This window comes from Somniosus microcephalus, chromosome 26 (assembly GCF_052327205.1).
Source record: "Somniosus microcephalus isolate GS21.2 chromosome 26, FLI_Smic_1.0, whole genome shotgun sequence".
Taxonomy (NCBI): Eukaryota; Metazoa; Chordata; class Chondrichthyes; order Squaliformes; family Somniosidae; genus Somniosus; species Somniosus microcephalus.
The window spans coordinates 26519052-26544711 of NC_141012.1; the positions used below are offsets into that span (position 1 = coordinate 26519052).

Genomic DNA, 25660 nt, shown 5'->3' on the forward strand with positions numbered 1-25660 from the left:
TTGCCCATGTCAAGCACACGGTCTTCAGTCAAGTGCTCCCCACGTGGAGCGAGGGAGATTGGGAACTCGAGTCTATGGGAATGGTGAATGTAACCTAATTAGTTACACTGGTACAGATGTTGTTTCTGGTGTTCACTGGGTATATATAGGTGGCTGGTGGTGCTTTGTGGTCTAATATCTGTTCTTCCATTCCAGGATATATTTGAGGAGGAAGACGAGGAAGATGCTGATGTTTATTTTTCCACGCATGATCTATGTCATATCAGGGATGATATTTTCTCTCTGCTGAAAAATCTGCTGCGATTACTCTCCAAATTCTCCCTGAAAGATAAACCTGATTGTGCTCACCACTGTCTGCAGGTGTGTACCAATATGGGTATCTTAGGATGGGCCCCCCAAGATCAGATCAGAAGTATGCTAACGCCTATTTCAGTGTACGGGTACTGAAATAGAATATTGCTGTTCTGTCAATACTTTGAATTCAAATTTATACCCTGTTGTGTTCCCTGTATCCTTTATTATTTTCTAGTGTCCAACTGTTAATAACTGTATACTAAATAATTGCTTCCGTTACCCACAGGTTCGCCTTTTGTCCGAGCAGGTGCAACTCACTAGTATCATTGTTGGCAGTATGTTGCATGTCATGTAGGAGCAGTGGTTCACTTCCTAGAGCATGTCAACTGTGCTTTATTGTATTTAATTTATAATGAATGGATTTGAAATATACTGAGATCAAATAACTCTCTGGAACATGATGGTTCTTGAACTGTTGGCATGCCAAGGAAAGCAATTGGTCAAAAGGTTATTGGATTTTTTTGGAGTCCTTTTAATTGTTTGGAGGGAGGGGATACAGGAAGAAGCTTTGTGGAATCTATGATAGGGGAACATGTAAATGGACTTTGAAAGTAATTGTTTTTTAATAAAGTTTTGAGAATGCTTATGTACTGTTGCTGTTGTAAATGAGGGTTGATTGTGCTGGTTTTAATTAATCCTGATTATTTGTGGATTTTCACTTACATTTTTGAGATTTTTTTTATTTCTGCAGCTATTCATTGAACTGACTAACTTTGAGACTGCAATTGGAAGATTAGAGTTTTCAGATTCTACGTATGTATGCAAATGCAGTGGAGAAAACATCACTCGTTTGAACAGTATATGTCGCCTGTTTACATTTTGTGTAGTGGCTAAAAGTGCGCATTTTGTTACGTAATACATAAAAAGCAAAGTTTTTATTTTTACATTTTCTCTATTCCTGTACAGTACTCCTAAAACTCCTTGACTCCCTTACTAGGGTTCTATAGACAGGCCTCTAGTACCCCTCCCGTTCATGTATACGCCACGGTGATGAGCAATGCTAGCTATCCAACTCCAGATAGTTGACCTCTATCCTGTCCTCCACCCTGGTGTCCATACTCGCACACTTCCTATAGGGATCAGCAGTGCAAACGTCGGCCAATTTTTCCTTCATTACCCGTGGGACGCTTCAACCATCTCTAGTGCCCCTTGTGGCTGTGATTAGCTAACCTGGCACAGCATGGGGATTGAATTTGGGGATTTCCTGGCCTGTGTGGCTCAGTAGTGATTGTTACCCCATAGTTATCGGGGAGCACAAGTCACATCTTGAATACATTAAATCTGATTACACTGGAAATATATATCTTTAGGGGATGGGGGATTTTGTGCTTATCATAGTTTTTCCATTTCTAGGTTAATTTTTTCCTCCTCCCTCCTATTGGTCTGTATACCATGGAGCTGGGTTTTGAAAGGAGATCTGAGACCAGTCTCAGTCTCAGATTTTCTTTGGCCATAATCGTGGAAATAGTGCTAATTTGTAAACAAAACCTATGTTGCTCTATTTTTATAGAAATTAATTTCACATACAATGTATCTGGAGTTCACATTAACTAGCTTTAATGTGTTGGATATGAGGTTTTGAATTATAAAATGGCTGTTAACTTTAGGCAAAAGTGGCTAACAAAATTTGCGGCATATTTTACTAAACTCAGATTCTGATGATTTTCCGTTTTGGAAAAGATTTAGTTAAACCAAACAAATCTGCTCAATATAAAATTATACGTTCAATAAAATCAGAGTTGCTTGGATTCTTTAACTGTACTCTTGCTTTTAGCCATTCTTTTTTATTCTGCCAGAAACATTGAAAGAATGAAGACTTTGCCTGAATTGGCTTATTATGGACTTAAATTACTGTGCTCTCCCATCCATGGTGATGTTAATAAGGTACTGGTATAAATAGCTTTCCATAAAGTTTGTTTCTGCACATTAATTGGAATATAATTAATGTAATGGATGTATTTAATTTTATTTGTATCGTTCCAGACTCTCCGCTGGCTCTTCCAAAAACTATTGAATACAATTTTATTGGTAGGAGAAGGCGGTTCCAAATCTGTTGTACAACTGGGAGTGGGACAGAAAGTTATCATTGCCAGAGATCAAGCTATTAGATTTATCAGGTCAGAAATTCTTACAAAATATTTTTCTTTTGAAGGAAACATTTCTGGGGCTTAGTTTTTTTCTAAACATTTGCTCCAAAATCATTTACTGTATTCTAGAATACAGCTAAATATCATTTGATAGGAATATAGGATTTGCTAGATGAAAAAAGATCAAGGTCCATCTGGTTTGCTGTCTACCTTTCTGGTAGTTGCATGATATAAAAATAATGGAGTTGTTGAATAATTATGGAAATCAATCTCTATCAATTGGTGTACAACAGACCCAGACACGAGATGAGGAAACCCCCAGTGGTGGAAAGTTTTGGGAACCATAGGTTCAAAACCACTTATTCCTCCTAAGCATGCTACACTTGCTATATTTCATGTCTCAAATTACTCGTATCCTGTATCCCAAAATATTACCTTGATTTCCTCGAGATGATGTGTCTCAATTTGCTTTGACAAACAGACAGTGGCTAATGTGGAACTATCCATATGTTTGAGAGTTAATTTTAATTTTTTGATCTCTGTGCTAGTTGTTTACCAAGTAGAGGGGATATTTTGCATGTGGAACAGTTACACCCCAATGGAAGGGGCTGATATAATGATCATCTTGCAGTAGAAAGTGGTTTGACTTTGTGAAATGTTTTGTTCGCAGCTACATTGTGGATGAGGTGAAAGAGACTGCTTTGCCTGTGCTTCGAATTTTGCTGCAACACATCTGCACTAAGGTTTGAAACTTTTTCAGAATGATATTACAGTTGCTGGTCTTTAGGATGTTGAAAATTAGGAGCAAATACAAAACACAGAGATTCAACATAACTTTCTATTCCAATTTTACATCAAGTGTGTCACATTACAGCACAGAAGGAGGCCATTGGCCCATCGTGCCTGTACTGGCTCTCTGAAAGAGCAATTTACTTCATCTCATTCTGCCGCACTTTCCCAGTAGCCTTTATTTTTTTCTGTATGAAATATTTCATCCATTTCCTATTCTAGTTTTCAGGGTTTCTGGTAGAGGTTCCATGTCCTAACAACACTCTGCATTTAAAAAGAAATCCTTCAAATTTTTCCCTTAGTTTTTTGGTAGTAATCTTTAATTTATGCCTTCGAGTTACCAACTCATCAACCAGTGGAAATTGGTTTTCCTGATTTACTTTATCAACACTTCAGATCTCCTTTCAATCTTGTTTGCTTTAATGAAAAAATCCTCAGTTTCTCTAGTCTCTCCTCATAACTAATGCATCTCATTCCTGAAATCATCATAGTGAATTTCTTCTGCATCCTCTCCATGGGCTTCATAGCCTCCTTAAAGTAAGGCACCCAAAACTGGGTGCAGTATTCTAACTGCGGCCTAACCAATGATTTATATAGGTTTAGCATTACCTCAAGAATTATTCATTTAGCACTGCACAATTTTTATGTATCTTGTTCTGCTCTAATCCACATTGATAAACATCACAGAAAGTAAAGTGCAAAAACTGACCGACCATTCAATGTTTCATATAAAACAAATTTGAATTGAAATGGCTAACTCATTTCTGAAAATTGGATGTCTGTTTTCAGTGCACATTAGGATGAGTAAAATGATATCTAATGTACTGTACTGTACTTGAAAATTGTGTGTGAAAAGTAAAACTTGGTTGCATTAATCTGTGCTATTTTATCAGCTCCATGTCCTACATACAGGAAACTCTTGTTTAACCGGCACCTAAATATCCAGAATTCTCTATTAACCGGCAAAATTCTCACTCCGAAAACAACACCTCAATAACCGGCAATGTTGCCGAGTCCGAGTCTCCCACAGTGGCCGAGTTAGTCAGTGGGGGTAGTTCTCCAAACTGCTACTACTCGGCTTCTTGGCACTGTCGGAAGTCAGAACACCTCAATACCCCTGTAACAGGAGTCTGACTCTCCCGCGCTGCCGGTAGTCTCTTCTGATCCGCCATTTTACAGGGGTACTGTGTGTCTCCCACGCTGCTGGTAGTCATTGCATTGCATTACCCTCAACTGGCAGTACCGTACTTAATCAAGCATCTTCCACCATCCATTTAACACAATATTCTGTAGGTGAGTACCCAATTACTGTATACTGCACATTTCTTGATTTTTTTATTTTTCTTTGTTAAAAATAGCCTCGGTAGATAACCCTCTCCGTCATCCGGAATTTTTGATCAACCGGCAACACGGCGGTCCCGTCGGTGCCGGATACCAAAGAGTTTCCTGTATTGTCAGTTTTAAAATAGTTTCTAACTTCACAAATGTTTAACTGTTAGACAAACCAAATTTACATATCTCAAACGCTTTACAATCAATTGATTGCTTTACACATGTTGTTGTTATGTAGGTGACATGGCAGCTAATTTGCACACAGTAAAATCCCACAGGCAGCAAATGCATGACTGGCCTGAAAATCTGTTTCTCAGTGTGTTAATTGAAGCAGGAATGTTGCCAAGATGCCAGGAAAACTCTTCGCTCTTTGAATAGTTTCATGGGATCTTTAAGTTCCCCTAAACTTGAGGCTTTGATTCAACATCTCATACTGACAATGCAGCTGTCCCTCAATACCTAGACTACATGCACAAGCTCATAGTGGGGCTTGAACCCATAACCTTCTGACTCAGCGAGTGTGTTACCAACTGAGCCAAGCTCGCACTTAATCCCCAGAAGCTGACTTGTTTGGCATATCCACTTGCCTTGGCTGATTGAGTTCTTATTAGATGCATTTCACTTCCTATGAAAGCAGTTAACTACTTACATACTGGGGAATGGGATATCAGTGCTCATGTATATTACCTAGTAAACAGCCACGCCGGGAATTTCCTTTGGGCTTCTCCTGCTCTTCTGCCCAAACTTCAGCAGAAACCCTGTTTATGCCCGTTTTTTGGCAACCTGCCAAAGTTACAGTGGTGGAGTAGGAGAAATCCCAAGGAAATCCCTTTTGCAATTTCAGGATTCATAATTTTTTGTAACACAAAGGCGACAACTTAGAGTACTGTGACCAGTCCTGGTCTCCATATTATAAAAAGGATACAGAGGCACTGGAGAAGGTGCAAAAAAGATATACTAGGATGTTGCCAGAACTGAGAGGTTATAACTATCAGGAAAGATTGAACAGGCTGGGGCTCTTTTTGCTAGAAAAGAGAAGACGAAGGGGTGACTTGATAGAGGTCTTTAAGATTATGAAAGGGTTTGATAGGGTAGACGTAGAGAAGATGTTTCCATTTGCGGAGGACACCAGAACTAGGGGCCATAAATATAAGATAATTACTAATAAATCCAATAGGGAATTCAGGAGAAACTTATTTACCCAGAGAGGTAAAAATGTGGAACTCGCTTCCACATGGAGTAGTTGAAGTGACTGGCATAGATCCATTTAAGGGTAAGCTAGGCATTTAAGATCCGAGTAGTATTTAAATAGTTGGAAGCTAGGAGCAGTGCAAGCCGAAAGATTTAGTGGTCCATGCACACCGATCACTAAAATGTAGTCAAGTACAAAAAAAATCAAAAAGGTCTAATGGAATATTAGCATTTATAACTAGAAGGCTAGAATATAAAGGGGAGGAGGTTTTGCTATTATACAAAGCCTTGGTTAGACCACATCTGGAGTACTGTGTACAGTTCTGGGCACCACACCTTAGAAAGGATATATTGGCCTTGGAAGGGGTGCAGTGCAGATTCACCAGAATGTTACCAGGGCTCCAAGGGTTGAATTATGAGGAGAGTTTTACATAAGCGCTGCTTGTATTCCCTGGAATATAGAAGGTTAAGGGGTGATCTGATTGAGATTTTTAGGATTTTGAAAGGAATTGATAGGGTAGCTAGAAACGTTTTCCGCTGGTGGGGGAGGCTAGGACAAGGGGACGTAACCTTAAAAATCAGAGCCAGGCCATTCAGGAGAGAAGTTAGGAAGCACTTCTTCACACAAAGGGTGATAGAAGTGCTGAATTCTCTCTGACAAAAAACAGTCAATGCTAGCTCAATTAATTTTAAATCCGAGATCAATAGATGTTTTTGCTAGCCAAGGGTGTTAAGGGATATGGAGCAGGGTGGATGGGGGCAGTGGTGGATAGAGTTCGGATAATCAGCCATGATCTCATTGAATAGCTGAACAGGCTTGAGGGGCTGAACGGCCTACTCCTGTTCCTTGTCTTGTTTCTCTAATTTAAGTTGTTCCTCTTTTGGTAGCACCAATCAAAAAATAAACAAATAAACTGTAACTAATAGAACTTTAAATAAATGTTAACAAATCAAATCAGAATTTGGTTATTCAAATCAATTATGCACTCCAGTCCCCGCGGCGCCCACCGGTCGCGGAAGTCCTCGAGCGTGCCCCTACTCCTGTTCCTATGTTAGTATTTGATGCAGTTTTATATGTTATAGGTGCCTGATAAAGTGGAGTACCGTACCCATGGTGCCCAGGCCGTGGTGATACTGCTATCAAAACTTCCTTGTGCGGACTTCGCTGCTTTCTTAGATTGGCTGCACAAATATTCGCAAAACAGTAAGGTAAGAAAAGATGTGGGGAAGATTTTTTATCTTCACCGCCTAGGCGATCCTCTGGTGGAGAGGATTGCCCGCCCATTACAGGACCAACTTTATTTTCATTCCATTATGTGATGACTACTATTTTTGATACATCCTGTTATATTTATGTAGTTTGCATTCATTTTTAATTTCTGTCTTCGATTTTTCTCCCTGACACCTCCTTCACCAGAATATTTAAAATACAAGGAATAAATTGCATTACAAAATAATTTCTTTGAATAACCAGACTTTGAAGTTTATAGTATTAATATTGCCCTGAATGGTTAGTCTCGCAGACACACAGTGAGGACAATAATGCATTGTAGCTCATTTTATGTGCACTGTTTCTCTCAATTTTAGATGTCTTACAGAAATTTTGCATTGGATGTGATAATGGCATTGCTGAAATTGCCTGAGAGAAAACCAGATAGCTCTATTCCTCCAGAGCATCAGAAGTATCTAAATCACAAGTACTGGATCCAGGTGGTGATCTTTGGTAGATGTTACGATAAGGCTCCTACAGTCCGAAGCAGGGCACTGTCATGTTTTGCACAATGCCTAGAGTTAAATGTTTCAACAGCTGTGGAGTCTGTGCAGGAATTGCTGCTTGGAAGTAAGTACCATTAAATTCATAGTACACTTCTCGGTGTATTCCTACTTTGCACAAACTTGTATTCAGTTTTGCATGGTGCACATTGAATCAAAATATATAGAAGTGGTACTAGTTAATGGTTAGCATCAAAATAATAGATAATGTCAGATTTAGTACACAATGATTTGTCCAACTGCTCCAGAATACAGTACACCGACACCTAGATTTTAAAAATCCATGGGGGGGAAAATTCAGTATCGACCATTTTTGGGCGTTAACTTTAGCACCAGCGACCGCGGCATTGAACTTTAGCGCCCGAGAGGGAAGTGGAGCGCTAAATCAAGTGCTCCACTTCCTTCTTAGGGCGCTATCGTCGGAGAGCGGGGCGGAGACTTCAGCACCACCGCACACTGGGCCGTGCAGTGCTGCCGCGTTCAAAGGCTCCTTCCCTCCCTTAAAGGGAACGGCCATCGCTGCAGGCTCTGCAATTTAAAAAGTACCTACCTGGACCACCAAGGCAGCCGCGATCCTGCGCGATCAGCCTGGCACTCGAGCAGAGTGCCGGGCTGATCGATCGCGAGCAGGAACCCGCAGAAAAAAACTAGAACAGGAAAGGTAAGTTGTTGTTTTTCCCCACTTACTTCGCCTTTAATCATCGCCCCCGAAGCGGCCGGCCGCCCGATGCACGCCTCCTGCAGCTGTCGGTGTTTTTGACCGGCGCTGCTGCAGGGGATGGAAGTCAATTTCGGGTCCGGAGTGCTACTGGGGCGATGTGCATGGTAACGATCTCCGGGCTAAGGAGATCTGGACGTAGCGCCGCTGCCAAACCCCCGCCGAATATGGTGCGAGTTGATGTCAGTGCTGCGCCCGGTCGCAAAGCCATTAGTGCCCCGAACGGGAGATGCAAAGGCACCCAATTTCACCCCCCTAGTGTATGGCGGCATAGTGGTTAGCACTGTTGCCTCACAGCGCCAGGGACCCGGGTTCGAATCCGGCCTCGGGCGACTGTCTGTGTGGAGTTTGCACATTCTCCCCGTGTCTGCGTGGGTTTTCTCCGGGTGCTCCGGTTTCCTCCCACAGTCCAAAGATGTGCGGGTTAGGTTGATTGGCTATGATAAATTGACCCTTAGTGTTAGGGGGATTAAATATGTGGGGTTACAGGGATAGGGTGGGATATGTGTCGGTGCAGGCTCGATGGGCCGAAACGGCCTCTATCTGCACTGTGGTGATTCTGTGAGTATGTGTGGATAGAATGGAGCTGCCCATCAGAGGTGATAAAATATCTTCCTTTTTCCAACTGTATTAATGTCCACATTCAATTAACCTACAAAGAGTGTAATGCTGGTCTTGTTGTTCCATGTAACTGTTAAGTCCTTTGCCAATTTATGTTAGTGGAACATGCAGCTCAGTTATTGATGGGCGCAGACCTGAGTGAACTGTTTTCAGTGAATTATTTCAGCTTTTAGATGGATATTTAAGTCTTAAAAACTTATTTTCCACAAAATCATTTAATTAGATTGATTTAAATTTGACAAATGTTCTTGTTGACTACAAACAAATCCTGTGTTTTCTTCCAACAAAAATTATTATAATATATAGATTACAAAGGCAAAATAATGCAGATGCTAGAAATCTGAAATAAAAATCATAAAATGCTGGAAATACTCCGCAGGTCAGCCAGCATCTGTGGAGCGAGAAACCGAGTTAGCGTTTCGGATCAACGAAGGGTCACCGACCTGAAACACTAACTCTGTTTCTCTCTACAGATGCTGCCTGACCTGCTGAGTACTTCCAGCATTTTCTATAATATAGATTAATGGCTGGAGTCACACTAATGACTGATTCATTGCCTTCTAATGCTGAAGGTGTAAATTATTATTTTTAATTGGCGATTTAGAGACAATTTAAAAATAGTTTCCTGTCGGTGGGAAAGTTAAAGCAAGAACAATCTCCAATTCTAAATGTTCGCAGCGTGGGCGGGTATATTTGGCTTGTAGGCCGCTGCTGGATATACATGTTTGTTGGCAGCCATTCTTTTTCTGATATATGTTTTATACATCAGTTTGACCTGGTCCAAAGTTTTTTTTTAAATTACATTTCAGTATCTTTTTAATCGTAATACTAGTGCTTCTTTAAGCCTCCTAAAAGTTGGCACAAACTAATAAACAGGCCAATCCAAGGAGGCAGTCATTTGTAGTAAATCACTTCAAGCTAATTTTTGCAGTTGGAGGACAGACAGTGTTTCACGGGCAGTCAAACGGAGAATTGAACACTTTGGAGAATTCTTTCAGGACGGATGGCGAAGGTAACCATATAATTTCTTTTTGTTTTCAGTAAGAGCATAGTGAGGATGAGGCAGCATGGTGACACATGTTGCAGTATTAACAGTTGGCTCCATGGAGTGATATGATTAACAATTGAGCTCATTGAGTTTTTTTATTGCCATGGAACGTCAACCCCCCCCCCCCCCCCCCAACAATTGCAGGAAAAAGAGGAAATGATGTGTTGTGCTTAACAACTGGCATTGCTGGAGGCCCGAGAGCAGGTTGCCTCATTGCTTGCCCACTCGGGTAGTGTTCAGAGTTCCCTCTGTTGCCACAAAATAACTTCCCCCCCCCCCCCCCCCAAACAATCTGTCAAAGATTACAATGATACTTTGAGTAGATTTAGACTTCTAACAACTAAAGCATGTGGCGACTGATCACTTTATGGCGTGCTAAAGACTTGTTTTGAAACTTCTACGGTTTAACATTTATTACCAACAAAAATCAATACAGCTAATTTAATTGTCCCTCTTTTATGAAATCTTTGTGATTCTGGAATGCATTAGTTTGCAGTAATTTGAGAGGCTGCTGGTACTATGAATTACCACTTGGGGGAGGGGGGGTCTTTTCACGATGGGAACATTGAAAAGAACCGTTTACTTTGTTAGTATCTATTAAGTAGTCTGCTTTATTAAATGATCATATATTAACAATAGGCATAAGTTTGAGTTCTTAATTTTTTTTCTCTTTTTACATTTGACAATCTTAGTCACAAACAATCGATGCAAGACCACGGGTGCACTAAAAACCATTGAAGTCACAGACCATGGAAATTCTATAGTCAGTGATGGTGAGCACAATAACACGTACATGAAATATAAAATGTATTTTGATGTCTGCAGGCCTTCAGACGCTGACCAAAGTGCTTGTAAAAGTGATGAGCTAAATGTTTTTTCCCATCATGGCAAGTATTTTCCATCCCATTCAAATATCACGAGACGTGCTGGTCGCCTTTGACTGAGGAACTTTATTTGTCAGTCTGCTGTACTCGTAACCTGCGTGCAAGTGCAATCTTTCTGTTTATCTTGGTCCTGATTTTGGTAATGGCTTATATTTTTTGTTATCCATGAAAACTAATGGGTTCAAATTGTGGAAATGCATTGGAGCTTGAAATCTTATTTATTTTAATGCCATGTTTTTGTCTTACATTGGCAACAGTAATTAGCAATATTTCATGATTGGTTGGTGCGATGAAGAGAGCAACATTTCTCCAGGAATTGTATCTAGCTGATTAGATTGTCTTTGATTTGCCTAGGGTAGTACAGGAAACTTCGCGATATACGGGACCGGCGTGATGCCGATCTATGAAAACTTCCGGACAGACCAGCGCTAATGTTGAAGAATACGGAGGTTTTCATCTCCGTATCTGACAACAAACACTGTTGCTTAGCAACAGCTTGTAAACAGTCGGCCCGTACCTTGGAAGCGTCTCTGTAGCTTAGCAACAGCTTCAGAGAGGCTTTCCAGAGATGCTAGGAGAAGAAAAAAAAACCCTAACAAAACGGCTGCTGATTTCTGCCGTTAGATCGAGGTTTCCAGACATACAACCTCCGGATAAACCAAAGTTTCCTGTACTACCATTTCTTGGATATTGGGTTCAAATATCCAGACCCTAATGCTTTTCGTGTGCGTGTGCGCGCCCATTCCCATGAACGTGCACTGTACTCTTAATTTGTGGCACCCATCTCTGTGAATCCCTATCCTGTCTTTGCATCTTCAGTTATCCTGCGCTCATGCAATGTTTCTCACTGTGAGATTCAATTGTTACATCTTTCTCACATTTCCTTCTTCCATTTTTCCTCATGATTTCTACTCCCAAGTTCTCATACAAATGAATGATGTGCTTGATTGTTCTGACTTCCTTGCTGGTTGTATTCGCCCTCGTGAAATCTTCACTTTGATCTTTTTGTAGCTAAATATACTTGCTGTCTTAATTGATCTTGTAATCTTTGTAGCTCCTTCACAACTTTTTGTTGTGCATATCTTTAACTCGCTCTGCTTAAGTCACTGTTCTTGACGACTTTGATTTTAATGATCAGCAACCCCAACCACCTTGCTTTTCTTCCACTGATCAGGCTGGCACTAATGTTAGAGTTCTTTTCTATCCTGAATGATCTCGCACAACTTGTCAGTCAACTTTATTGACCTGGTAATTGGGCAAATCTGAACCTTTTCCTCACCTTCAATCCTAAATCTTGCACTGTTTTCTTGCCACTGGGCTCTTTGATCCGTTTCTTATACCTGTATCTTGCAGAAGAACCTGTAACAACAAATTGCATTATGAAACATTTGGCATGGTAAGTTAGCCAATTGGAGTGGACTTTGATGGTTCTTTGCTGTTTTTCTAAGTACAATTGCTTTTACTGTTCTGATCCTTCTAGCTGCCGGTATTTGAGCTGGTATGAGAGGATGAATACTGTGGTCTTATCCTTCTGCCAATAAAGTACAATTCTGTCAGTCTTTCCTGCCAGTCTGCTGCATTTTGTAAAAATCAACTTCATGTGTCACAATCAGTGTGTAGCATCCCAAGTGAGCTTTATCTCTGGCCATACCCTCTAATTCTACTGTCAGATCTGCCAAAAACACTTTAATAAAAAGAACCATTAACTGCTCCTCCAGCAGCTACTCCTTATGGTCTCTTGCCTGTCTTGATTGTCTTAAGCAGCTGTCCTATGCGCTTTTCCTTCTCTACATTGCTGAGTTGAAGTCAAGAATCACAGCCGTCTGCTCTTTTATTATAAAATGCCAAACCTGGAACTCCTTATCTGTCCGAGTCTCTTCCTCCTACAGTCTTCAAGCTTTTAAAATAGAAACTTGGTGATCTGAAATGACTGATTCTTCGTGTACCTTGCCTCCTATTTTATTGTTTTTAATCTTGGTGTCCTGCACTACGGGCTTGGGGTTTTCACTGTGGTTTCATCATCAATGTATAGAAATACAAAGGTACTATCTTCTCATACTCTGAAATGCCTTTTGCAATGTTGGTTGGTTACTTGAGTGGCATTACAGTAAAATTTAGATTGGAAAAAGTACAGACTGCTATATTCAATTTGTTTTGTTTCAAACATTTTGAAACTTCTAGCCACCACTAACCAATGCAAGGACACACTAAAGAGTATTGAAGTCACAGACCCTGGGAATTCAACAGTCACTCATGGTGAGCACGAAAATTCCTGTCTATGTGTAAGAAATTGTTGCTACAGGCCTTCTTAGACTGAAGTGTTTGACAATGAATGCAAAAGGTAATGTGATGTGATATTTAATTGAGAAACTCTAGTGCCGTTACTGCCGAGCTGCCTTAAATCACATTTTCAGGCTGGAATCTGTATGGGCAGATTGCGGTTTGTTTTAAATGTATTTAAAATTTCCTTGCCCCTGCATAAACATGTGATTGCTCAGAGTAAAACATCATTAGGTCTGTCATTACGCTGTGGTGTATGGTGAATGTGCTGGTGCTCTACATTGTATAGCATGAGCCCATTGTTTAGAGTGTTAATGAAAATAATTGGCTGTTGCAACTATTCTGTATGAGCAATTTGAATGAACTGGGAATATACCGCCGCAGTGGTTTAGCTTTTGCTACTGGAATTTTTAAAGTTCATGAAAATGACACATCAAAGCTCTGAAGATGTGCCTTTATCTGGAAACTTATGTGCACAAAGTGTTCTTTTTATTTGTCGATGGTTTTAAGTCGGTCTCTGGAGAACTAAACATTTGAAAGTGTTTATAATTCACCCTTAATGAAACATTATGCTGCATTTCTTTTGAACAGTGAAAGAAATTATGACCATGTTGAGATTGAGAGCTGGTGATGAGAGAACCGTTGTCAGAAAATCAGCCATTCAGGTAGTGTATGTGAGATCATGGTACTGATTGTTTGTTTATTTTTTATAAATCTTGTATTACAGCTACATATCAGCTGGTGCTGGTCCTCTTTAGATGATAAATGGAAAAGTCAATTGAGACAAACTATCTGATTCAGTGGCTTTATGACTGCCATTTCTCCCTCCTCCCTCATGATGAAAGTGTGGGGACAAGGCAGAATAGTTCTAATTTTCAAAAAAAGCTGAGTTGAGCTGGCCTCCCTCGGCTTGTGCTGGGAGCTCAGAGTACACCTGTACTGAATTTTCCGGAGGTAGTCAGTTCACTTAATTTGAATAGAAAACTGGTACATGAAAAGCGTGCCCTATGAACTTGACCTGTCGCACAGTTTAGCTGCAGAGCACAAAATCTGACGAGGTGAGTAGCTGAGTAACTGTTCACAACGGTTCAACGTTGCAACCATTGCTCTGGACTTGAATATGAAGGCACAATGTAAAATTTGTAGACCACACTGAAAAGGACAGTAGGTGATGTCCAGGCAACATAGATTAGTAGTTTGGGCAGATAGTTGTCAGCTGAAATTCATTTCTGACAAATGAGGTGAATTTTTTTGGCAGGAAGAATAAGAGGAAATATACACTAAATGCTAAAACTTTAATTAGAGGGAGGAGACTGAAGGATTCATTTGCATAAATCTTTAAAAGTGGGAGAATAGTTGGTAAAGCTAAATAAAAAATGATATAGTTTTAGGAATAGATGCATAGAGTACAAAATCAAAAGTAATGCTAAACCTATTCAAATAATTGGTTAAACTGCACTTGGAATATGGGCCTAGAAATTCAGTAAGGCCCCGCCAGCTCGCTTGCGCCCAAAAGTTAGCGCTGCGCGCGGAGCCAGTTGCGACCGTCAGAAATTCAGTTTTTGCGCCCCAAGTCGGAATCGGGCGCTATTCCAGGGTGTGCCCGCCCCCGCTTGGGGCGCTGAAACTGAATTTCAGCGCTGTAGGTGCCACTGCGCCACCCGCTGCGGAGCGGCAGGCTGCGGTACTGCAGGCCTCCTTCTCTTAAGGGGGAGGTGCCTGCAACGGGGAGATCGCCGCTTGATAGTGCCGGCAAATGAGCCCGGCACCACGGAGAAGTGCCGGGCTTGCGGAAAGCAGCCGGCAATGCTGCCGGGGGGGGGTGGTGGAGGAGGCTGGGGAAGGAGGTGCGGGCAGGCGGCCGCCGAAAAAGCGGCCGGCCGCACCTCCGCCTTAACTAGCGCCACTAAGGCTGCAGGACGGCCACGGTTGTAGAACGTTGTTTGCGGCCGCTGCGGAAGAGGCGGCCGCAACTAAATATGGGGGTCGGGCCGGTATCTGGGCGGAACCGGGGCACTGCGCACACCGATGACGTCATCGGTGCCGGCGCAGCGCTACCGGCTACCGCCGCCATTACCGCTGCGCTGAATATCAGCGCAAACTCCTCTATTGGCGCTGAAGCCCTCTTTGGGCGGTAACTGGGCGCAAAGCTGGCGGGGCCTTACTGAATTTCTAGCCCATGGTGTCCAGTTTTCGCACCCTACTTTAAGAAGTTGAGGCTCTGGAGCAGGTATAGAAGAGAATTATTTGTAAGATGCCAATGGTGAGAGGCTTAAGTTATGAGGAGACACTAGAGAAAATGAAGCTCTTTTCACCAGTAAAAGGTTAAGAAGCAATATGATCGCAGTGTTCAAAATTATGAAGGGTTTTAATGAGGTGAGTAAGGACAACCTATTATTACTGCTGGTAACTGGAGGGCAGAAATTTAAAATTGCTCTTGGTAAAGGGGGAGGTTAGGAGAAATTGTTTAGAATATTGTTGGATGTGAAACATTAGTGGAAGGAGGATAGCGGGGGGGAGGATCCAGTGAGCGGGAAAATAAAAAGTAAATGAGAAAGTAATAGCAGGCTAGAGATGGGGAAAATAATAACCAGAGTGTGACAGGAAGGGACAGAATGTTTAAAAATAAGAGTGTAACAGGAAAAAAAGGCCAAAACAAGGAAAAATGGTAAAAAAAGATAAAGTTAAACGCTCTATATCTGAATGCACGCAGCACTCGTAACAAGATAAATGAGTTGATGGCACAAATAGATACAAATGGGTATGATCTGATCGCCATTACAGAGACGTGGTTGCAAGGCGACCAGGGCTGGGAACTGAATATTCCAGGGTATATGATAATTCGGAAGGATAGAAAGAAAGGAAAAGGAGGTGGGGTGGCTTTGTTGGTAAAAGATGGGATCAGTGCAGTGGTGAGAAGTGATATTGGCTCAGAAGATCAAGATGTAGAATCTGTTTGGGTGGAGATAAAAAATAATATGGGGAAAAAGTCTCTGGTGGACGTAGTCTACAGGCCCCCGAACAGTAGCAATACTGTTGGACAGTGTATAAATCAACAAATAATGGAGGCTTGCAAAAAAGGTACGGTAATAATCATGGGTGATTTTAATCTCCATGTTGATTGGACAAATCAAATTGGCCATGGTAGCCTGGAGGAGGAGTTTATAGAATGCATCCGGGATGTTTTCCTAGAACAGTATGTAATGGAACCAACCAGGGAGCAGGCTATCTTGGATCTGGTACTGTGTAATGAGACAGAATTAATAAATGATCTCATAGTAAAGGATCCTCTAGGAAAGAGTGATCATAGCATGGTTGAATTTCAAATTCAGTTGGAGGGTGAGAAAGTTGTATCCCAAACCAGTGTCCTGATCTTAAACAAAGGCAATTATAATGGCATGAGGGCAGAACTGGCTAAAGTGGACTGGAAAAACAAATTAAAGAGTAAGACAGTTGAAATGCAGTGGCGGACATTTAAGGAGATATTTCATAACTCTCAACAAAAATATATTCCAGTGAGAAAGAAAGATTTTAAGAGAAGGGAGCACCATCCGTGGCTAACTAAGGAAGTAAAGGATGGTATCCAATTGAAAACGAAGGCATACAATGTTGGCAAGATTGGTGGGAGACCAGAGGGAAATTTTTAAAAACCAGCAAAGGATGACTAAAAAAATAATAGAGAGAAGATGAATTATGAGAGTAAGCTGGCAAGAAACATTAAAACAGATAGTAAGAGCTTCTACAAGTATATAAAAAGGAAGAGGGTAGCTAAAGTAAACGTTGGTCCCTTAGACAATGAGACTGGGGAATTAATAATGGGGAAATGGCAGAGACTCTGAACAAATATTTTGCATCTGTCTTCACTGTAGAAGACTCTAACAATGTCCCAATAATGGATAATCAAGGGGCCACAGGGAGTGGGGAAATAAAGACAATCACTATCGCTAGGGAAATAGTACTCGGTAAAATAATGGGACTAAAAGACGACAAATCCCCATGACCAGATGGCCTGCATCCCAGGGTCTTAAAAGAAGTGGCTGCAGAGATAGTGGATGCATTGGTTGCAATATACCAAAATTCCCTGGACTCTGGAGAGGTCCCAGTGGATTGGAAAACCGCTAATGTCACACCCCTATTTAAGAAAGGAGGGAGACAGAAAGCAGGGAACTATAGACCAGTTAGCCTAACGTCTGTCATTGGGAAAATGCTGGAGTCCTTCATTAAGGAAGCAGTAGCAGGGCATTTAGAAAAACATACTGCAGTCAAACAGTCAGCATGGTTTTAGGAAAGGGAAATCATGTTTAACAAATTTGCTGGAGTTCTTTGAGGATGTAAAAAGCAGGGTGGACAAGGGTGAGCCAGTGGATGTGGTGTATTTGGATTTTCAGAAGGCATTCGATAAGATGCCACATAAAAGGTTACTGCATAAGATAAGAGCTCACGGAGTTGGGGGTAATATATTAGCATGGATAGAGAATTGGCTAACTAACAGAAAACAGAGAATCTGGATAAATGGGTCATTTTCCAGTTGGCAAACGGTAACTAGTGGGGTGCCACAAGGATCGGTGCTGGGGCCTCAACTATTTACAATCTACATTAATGACTTGGATTAAGGGATCGAGTGTAATGTAGCCAAGTTTGTGGATGATACAAAGATGGGTGGGAAAGCAAGTTGTACAGAGGACTCAAAGAATCCAACAGGATCTAGACAGGCTAGGTGAGTGGGCAAACATTTGGCAGATGGAGTATAATGTGGGAAAGTGCAAGGTTATCCACTTTGGCAGGAAAAAATAAAAAAAGCAAACTATTATTTAAATGGAGAGGAATTACAAAATGCTACAGTTCAAAGGGACTTGGGGGTCCTTGTGTATGAAACACAAAAAGTTAGCATGCAGGTACAGCAAGTAATCAAAAAGGCAAATAGAATGTTGGCCTTTATTTCAAGGGGGTTGGAGTATAAAAGCAGGGAAGTCCTGCTACAACTGTACAAGGTATTGGTGAGACCACACCTTGAGTACTGCGTACAGTTTTGGTCTTAAGGAAGGATATACTTGCGTTGGAGGCAGTTCAGAGATGATTCACTAGGTTAATTCCAGAGATGAGGGGTTTGACTTATGAGGAAAGGTTGAGCAGGCTGGGCCTATACTCATTGTAATTTAGAAAAATGAGAGGTGATATCGAAACATATAAGATACTGAGGGGGCTCGACAGGGTAGATGCAGAGAGGATGTTTCCTCCCATGGGGAAATCTAGAACTCGGGGGCACAGTCTCAGAATAAAGGGTCGCCCTTTTAGAACTGAGATGAGGAGGAACTTCTTCTTTCAGAGGGTTGTAAATTTGTGGAATTCTCTGCCCCAGAGAGCTGTGGAGGCTGGGTCATTAAATACATTTAAAGTGGAGATAGACAGATTTTTGCAAGATAAGGGAGTGAAGGGTTATGGGGAGTGGGCTGGGAAGTGGCTTTGAGCCCAAGATCAGCCATGACCTTATTGAATGGCGGAGCAGGCTCGAGGGGCCAAGTGGCCTATTCCTGCTCCTATTTCTTATGTTCTAGGATCAATAATAGCTTTTAAAGGAGAAATGAATAAATATTTGAGAAAGAACATGGGGGGAAAAAGCAAGGAAATATGACTATGAAAAGCCCAGAGTTAGCACAAGTGTGATGGGCTGAATGGCCTTCAGTGCAGCAAGATTCTGTGAAGACATTAGCAAGAATAAAAATGGCTGAATACCCAGCAAAACTAACTACAGGAAACTTTGGTTTATCCAGAGGTTAACTGTCCGGAATGCTCGAGCCACCGGCAAAAATCAGGAGCCGTTTCGTTAGTTTTTTTCTTTTCGTTGCTTTTTTTTCACCAGTCAGGCTCTGCAAGGTCTCGCTGAAGCTGTTGCTAAGCTACAGAGATGCTTGCAAGGTACGGCCGACTGTTCAGAAGCTGTTGCTAAGCAACGGTTTGTTGCCAGATACGGAGCTCAAAATCTCCGTATGTTTCAACATTAGCGCTGGTTTGTCCGGCAGTTTTGATGGGACGGCAACAGCTCGGTCCCGTCGGTGCCGGATAGCACAAAGTTTCCTGTAATGAATGGAGCAAAATAGAATTCAAAACTCAAAATGAGACTTATTAGGAACAAAAACCAAAACAGACATGTCCTTTTAAGAAGCCTGCTTGAGCAGGCCAGGCCCTAGGACTCCCATGAACTCAGATTATATAGGCAAGGTTCATGCTGTGGGCAGAATGCAAAGATCTGTTTTAAACAATTAAAATACTGAATTGCAGCTGCGCATGTAGGTAGTGCAGCCTGCTTTTTCTTTCGCTCATTGGACAATTGACTGCGTCACACACCAGGCATGCAAGGTTGATAGCCAGAATTTCCGATTCACACCCACATGGGGAGAGCATCAAAAAATCAGGCCTGATATACAAAACTGGGTTTGTACACATCTTAGTATTTTTCTCGCTTCCCCCTCCAAAGAAAATTGGCAGAGATTGATGAATGCTGTTAAGACAAAAACAAAACCCTTCTGCAATATCACAAGTTTTAATGTATAATACATTGGTGTACATTCTTGAATTCTACGCCAAATACATTAGTTCCCTGTTCCTTTAGTTTAACAACTGTCGACCAGAGAAGGTTTGGATGAAATAAAATATATGACACATGTTGCTGAATGCTAATTAGTGCTTAGTTAGCTTTCCATTTCTTGATGTGCGAATACGCTGGCAAATCAGCTATTTTGTGTTCCAGGTGTTTGTAAGCATTTTAAAACACAATATTATCCTCTGCACCCAAGAAGATCTGTCGACATTACAGGATCGTTGTCGAGATCCTGCCCCGTCTGTCCGCAAGCAGGCATTGCAGTCAATCACGGATCTTCTGTTGGTAAGGTTTTTTAATATTTTCAAATCTAGATGTGTACACGCGTGTAAATGCAAATATTTTTAATAAATGCATGGAGGACTTTATAAAATCCTGATATCAAAAGATAACTTCATGTATATTGAAATAAATGTCTGCTTTACCAGCCCCGATATTCAATAAATATTAGAAACGCATGCAAATGTTTTCATTACATGTTACATTAGCGCACCACCTTTCCCATCCTTTATGATACTTGGGGACAATAACATGCAAAGTCCAAGCAAAAGCCTGTGATGGAAAAGTGTTTGGTAGAAAAATAGTAGTGTGTACTGTTAATCTTTAAACTGAAGTTTCCCCATTATTACCTCTTTTGTGAAAAGCAGTTTAAAGTATTTGATTCATTTTACATTGCTTTGAAGGTATTGGGTGTATTTCGTTGATGGGCAATATCTGTGCATCTGTAGATTTTTTTTTTTGAATTTTGTTTAGTTCTGATGACACAGGGTGCCACCTTGGATCATTTAGCTGAATGCATTAAATGGGGACAGGACAGACGAATGGAAATAAAGTAGATAACTCCATTTGAAGAGCTAGCACGAGGACAGGCCTGATGGGGCAAATAGCCTCCTGTGCTATAATCACTGTTTGTAAGTGAGGTGAATTAATGTTAATGGCCAAAGCCAGTAACACAGGATGTTTTTGTGTTGAATCTAAACTGCAAGAAGTCCAGAATGCCTGTCTGCCCTACTGGCGCAAGAGTAGTAATTTGATACGCAATTTAAAAAGAAAACAAGAACAACACAGTCTCCCAGCAGGTATCAGCACATTGTACTGTAAAGTGACCAGACATTGGTTCAAGTATGTGATTTTCTTTCAGTCTTGCTGCAGAATGGAGACCTGTAACTTACACACAGCATAGTTACGCATAGTACTGAGGGAGTGCGGCACTGTCGGAAGTGCCGTCTTTCGGATGAGATGTTAAACCGAGGCTGTCTGCGGTCTCAGGTGGACGTAAAAGATCCCATGGCACTATTTCGAAGAAGAGCAGGGGAGTTATCCTCGATGTTCTAGCCAATATTTATCCCTCAATCAACATCACAAAAACAGATTATCTGGTCATTATCACATTGCTGTTTGTGGGACCTTACTGTGCACAAATTAGCTGCCGCGTTTCCCACATTACAGGAAACTTTCGTTTAACCGGAGGTTAAATGTCCGGAAAGCTCTATCTACCGGCAAAATTCAGGAGCCGTTTCCTATAAGTTTTTTTACTTCTCGTTGCTTTTTTTTTTCCAGTCAGGCTCTGCAAGGTCTAGCTGAAACTGTTGCTTAGCTACAGAGACGCTTTTAAGCTGCGGCCGACTGTTTTGAAGCTGCAACAGGGTTTGTTGATTCACACGGAGCTCAAAAGCTCCGTATGTTTTAACATTAGCGCTGGTTTCTACGGCAGTTTTGATGGTACGGCACCAGCTCGGTCCCGTCAGTGCCGGATACCAGAAAGTTTCCTGTACAACAGTGATTCCACTTCAAAAGTACTTCATTGGCTGTAAAGTGCTTTTGGATGTCCGGTGGTCGTGAAAGGTGCTCTACAATGCAAGTCTTTTCATTAGTAGAAAATCAGCGATTGAGTCACAGTTCCAAGCAGTCAGCTCGGGCACAGTCGGTAAGGTGTGGGATCTGGTTGCTTCTCTGTGCTCGGCTATGGAGTGCACTTCTAATAAGGGGAGGCCTAAGTTGAAGAGAGAAAAATAAGATAATTTGAAAAATTGGCATATTTCACAACTCTCCCTTTTTAAAAAAAAAAGTTAAACTACGAAATGTTTTGAATATCACTTCTTATAAGGTGGTTAAGTACCATTAATAATCAGAATAATTAAGCATGTTATTAGATAGCACCACAGTATGGTAAAATACAGACTGAATCCTGTGGTTACTTAGCAACCATGAACTTCTGATGTCAGTCATACCATTGAGGGGTGACAGTTATTTCCCTCTTGGGAAGCAATGGAAACTTGGACAGCTGACTCTAGATTACCTTGACATATTTTCTAGTGGCTGCTTGCAGAGTATCATTGGTCAATAGCTGTAATCAGGTGTCCTGTCTGGAGAATAGGCATGATGCAGGGGGAGAATATCTTCCAAAAATATATGTTGCCAAATTTCTAATTAACTAGTGCTATATATTTGGGAACTGGGAGGAATGGGCTTGTGATACTATGTTCACTCAGTTTACATTTAGTACCATAAAAAAATTTGACTTCTGTTTTAGATAGAATTACTTGTTTGGAGACCAAGATGATACTCTGCGCAGTTGAAAGTGTTCTTTTGAATTGTAGTATTTGCAGAGACCCTCAATCGCATCGAATAGCATAAAAAAGTTGGTAATGTTAATTGAACCTATTTTGTTTGGTACTGAATGTATGGCTCAAAACTGTTTGTTTCAAATCTGTAGCTAATTCAGGATTGTACCCTAATGCTCCGATTGTTTTCATGTATGTTTCCTGCAGGCTCAGTCCAGGAACTCTGTGCTGCAGAAGGCTTGGGTGAATGGAGTCGTCCCTATTGTAATTGACTCTGAGAACTCTGTACAGGAAAAAGCACTGGAGTGTCTGAACCAAGTGATAATACAGCAAATCAAGGACTACAGACAGTTCAGTGATGAAGACAAATATCAAAGATTGGCCTGGGATATTTTGGCACTTCTTGTGGTTGAGAATCAAGAGCTTTGGTAAATACTTATTGGGGTGTTTTACACATTTCACACACAATTTTTATATCTGCTCCATTAACGTTTTTGGTGAAATGCTGGAGCTTTTTAGAGTGCTACTGATCTTCATGTCCTCTTTCTGTTGAGACATCTATCTATTTATTTTTTTGTCAACGCATTACAAATACCAGATATGTAATTTTTTTTTTTTCTTCTTCCGTAGTCGTTATCTGACCAAAGCTTTCCTTTTGTGGTCCCATCAAAATAAATTCAATTCAACATTTATAAAGGGCCTTATCTCTCACACTGAGACCGAGCATGCTCCTGCAGCCTGGATGCTGCTTTCAAAAGTTGCAGGATCATCCCCGAAGTTGGATTATGCGAAGATTATAGTCTCCTGGGATGATGTTTACAGGTTTGTAATTTGTAAGAAATACTCCTGCTGAACAATATGTGTACAATAAGTTGTAAATTATGATGCACTGATCTATTTTTGTTCTGGTTTTCAAAAGCTTTCATGTCACTCAAACTTCTCAGATACTACCTACTTTAGGAGTTCACTTTAATAAGGCGAGAAGGTGTCATGATTCACCATTGTTGAAATCACAGTGCTACCATTTTATCAGAGGCATACAGACCTATTGATTAGAACTGTTGTCTTGAAGCTAGTAAATAACATTTCCATTTGAGTGGGTACCTCCCCTTAGCACACAGTAGGTGGCATAGTTTTCTTTTTTTAATATAATTCTTCCTCCTATTCCTGAGAACATTCCTATTTGAAAAGTGTTCTGTGCTGTTATTTCTATTGTTTTGATATTTTTTTAAGCTTTGAACAACTTTAGGACCGAAACCTAGTATATAATTCACAGGTATAGTGGCCTATCGTAAGATATTGACACCATGCTCATGCATTGATCTCATGATCATGTTTAGGATGAGTATGTGACTTGGTCCGGTTTGTGTTTTTTTTTAATGTGGGGGACGCCTTATTGTGTGAAATAATATGCACGATACAACATGTTAAGTATCAGAAATCACATATAGTGCAGCATAACGTTTCAATTCATTGATCTGAAATTCTTTTCTCTAATATTTGCAGGTCAAAGAATATAGACAACAGCACAATGCACATTCTCAGTGTCATAGGGCACATTGCTCAGCATTTGTCTGAGGCAACTAGGACTAAGTTGATAGGTGAGTGAAGTACAATAATATTGAAGGTTTTTAAAAAAATTATCTAATGCATGGGGTGGTGGGGGTTCAGGGCAAATGTTGAAATTGGATTGGAGGGGTACTCTATCTTCAGCAGACCTCTCAATGGTCAGGTACCAGCAGGTCTCTAACTCTGCTATGGGGTGGAGGGGTGTCGAAGGCAAAATTTTCCTTGATCAATATGCTAGTGATGGGGCCACTTTAGGGCTGATGAGGAAGTTTGGTGTGTTGGACCTCTATAGGCTTTTACAGAGCTCCAGCTACTTGATTGACAGGTTATGAGGTTTCATTTGAAACATCAGATGCGATCTAGATTTTATTATAATTTTTTTAAAGTTTTTTTAAAAATAGATTTAAAATCACAAATGATCTTTTGTTCATAATCTTAAAAAATCATGGAAACAATGCTTGAAACATTCGATTAAGGTGCCACATAAAAGGTTGTTAAGCAAGATAAGGGCTCATGGGATTGGGGGTAATATATTAGCACGGACAGAGGATTGGTTAATGGTTAGAATCATAGAAATTTACAGCACAGAAGGAGGCCATTCGGCCCATCTTGTCCGTGCCGGCCAACAAAAGATCTATCCAACCTAATCCCACTTTCCAGCACTTGGTTCGTATCCTTGTAGGTTGCGGCACTTCAATTGCATATCCAAGTACCTTTTAAATGTGATGAGGGTTTCTGCCTCTACCACCCTTTCAGGCAGTGAGTTCCAGACCCCCATCACCCTCAAATCCCCTCTAAACCTACCAATTACAGGAAACTTTGGTTTATCCGGAGGTTGTATGTCCGGAAACCTCGATCTACTGGCAGAAATCAGGAGCCGCTTTGTTAGGTTCTTTTTCTTCTCGTGGCTTTTTTTTCCGACAGTCAGGCTCTGGAAAGTCTCTCTGAAGCTGTTGCTAAGCTACAGAGACGCTTCCAAGGTACGGGCCGACTGTTTAGAAGCTGTTGCTAAGCAACAGTGTTTGTTGTCAGATACGGAGATGAAAACCTCCGTATGCTTCAACATTAACACTGGTATGTCCGGCAGTTTTGATAGATCGGCAACAGCTCGGTCCCGTCGGTGCCGGATATAACAAAGTTTCCTGTACTTTAAATCTATGCCCCCTGGCTATCGACCCCTCTAAGGGAAATAGGTCCTTCCTATCCACTCTATCTAGGCCCCTCATAATTTTATACATCTCAATTAGGTCTCCTCTCCGCCTCCTCTGTTCCAAAGAAAACAAACCCAGTCTTTCCCCATAGCTAAAATAACCCAGCCCAGGCAACATCCTCGTAAATCTCCTCTGCACCCTCTCTAGTGCAATCACATCCTTCCTGTAATGTAGTGACCAGAACTGTACGCAGTATTCTAGCTGTGGCCTAACTAGTGTTTTATACAGTTCAAGCATAACCTCCCTGCTCTTATATTCTATGCCTCGGCTAATAAAGGCAAGTATCCCGTATGCCTTCTTAACCACCTTATCTACCGGTCCTGCTACCTTCAGGGCTCTGTGGACATGCACTCCCAGGTCCCTCTGATCCTCTGCACTTCTCCGTGTCCTTCCATTTAATGTTTATTCCCTTGCCTTGTTAGCCCTCCCCAAATGCATTACCTCACACTTCTCCAGATTGAATTCCATTTGCCACTGTTCTGCCCACCAGACCAGTCCATTGATATCTTCCTGCAGTCTTCATTATCAACCACATGGCCAATTTTTGTATCACCTGCAAACTTCTTAATCATACTTCCTAATTCAAGTCCAAATCATTGATATATACCACAAAAAACAAAGGACCCAGCACTGAGCCCTGC

General features: G+C 41.2%; 1 protein-coding gene across 7 annotated transcripts in view; it reads left to right on the forward strand.

The window, feature by feature from the left end:
• ncapd3 (non-SMC condensin II complex, subunit D3) overlaps window positions 1-25660 on the forward strand; it is a 93741-nt gene that overhangs the window by 15646 nt on the left and 52435 nt on the right. For 4 of the 7 annotated variants that reach the window (XM_085967987.1, XM_085967988.1, XM_085967985.1 and 1 more), the window contains exons 5-19: window positions 196-360; window positions 1046-1107; window positions 2151-2238; window positions 2338-2471; window positions 3112-3184; window positions 6837-6962; window positions 7341-7593; window positions 9797-9877; window positions 10606-10686; window positions 12979-13053; window positions 13669-13742; window positions 19826-19960; window positions 22447-22667; window positions 22870-23061; window positions 23746-23840. In XM_085967987.1, the coding sequence (XP_085824113.1) occupies window positions 196-360; window positions 1046-1107; window positions 2151-2238; window positions 2338-2471; window positions 3112-3184; window positions 6837-6962; window positions 7341-7593; window positions 9797-9877; window positions 10606-10686; window positions 12979-13053; window positions 13669-13742; window positions 19826-19960; window positions 22447-22667; window positions 22870-23061; window positions 23746-23840 (1855 nt within the window). The remainder of the gene's footprint in view (window positions 1-195; window positions 361-1045; window positions 1108-2150; window positions 2239-2337; window positions 2472-3111; window positions 3185-6836; window positions 6963-7340; window positions 7594-9796; window positions 9878-10605; window positions 10687-12978; window positions 13054-13668; window positions 13743-19825; window positions 19961-22446; window positions 22668-22869; window positions 23062-23745; window positions 23841-25660) is intronic. The other 3 variants (XM_085967991.1, XM_085967989.1, XM_085967990.1) reach the window with 2 other exon arrangements.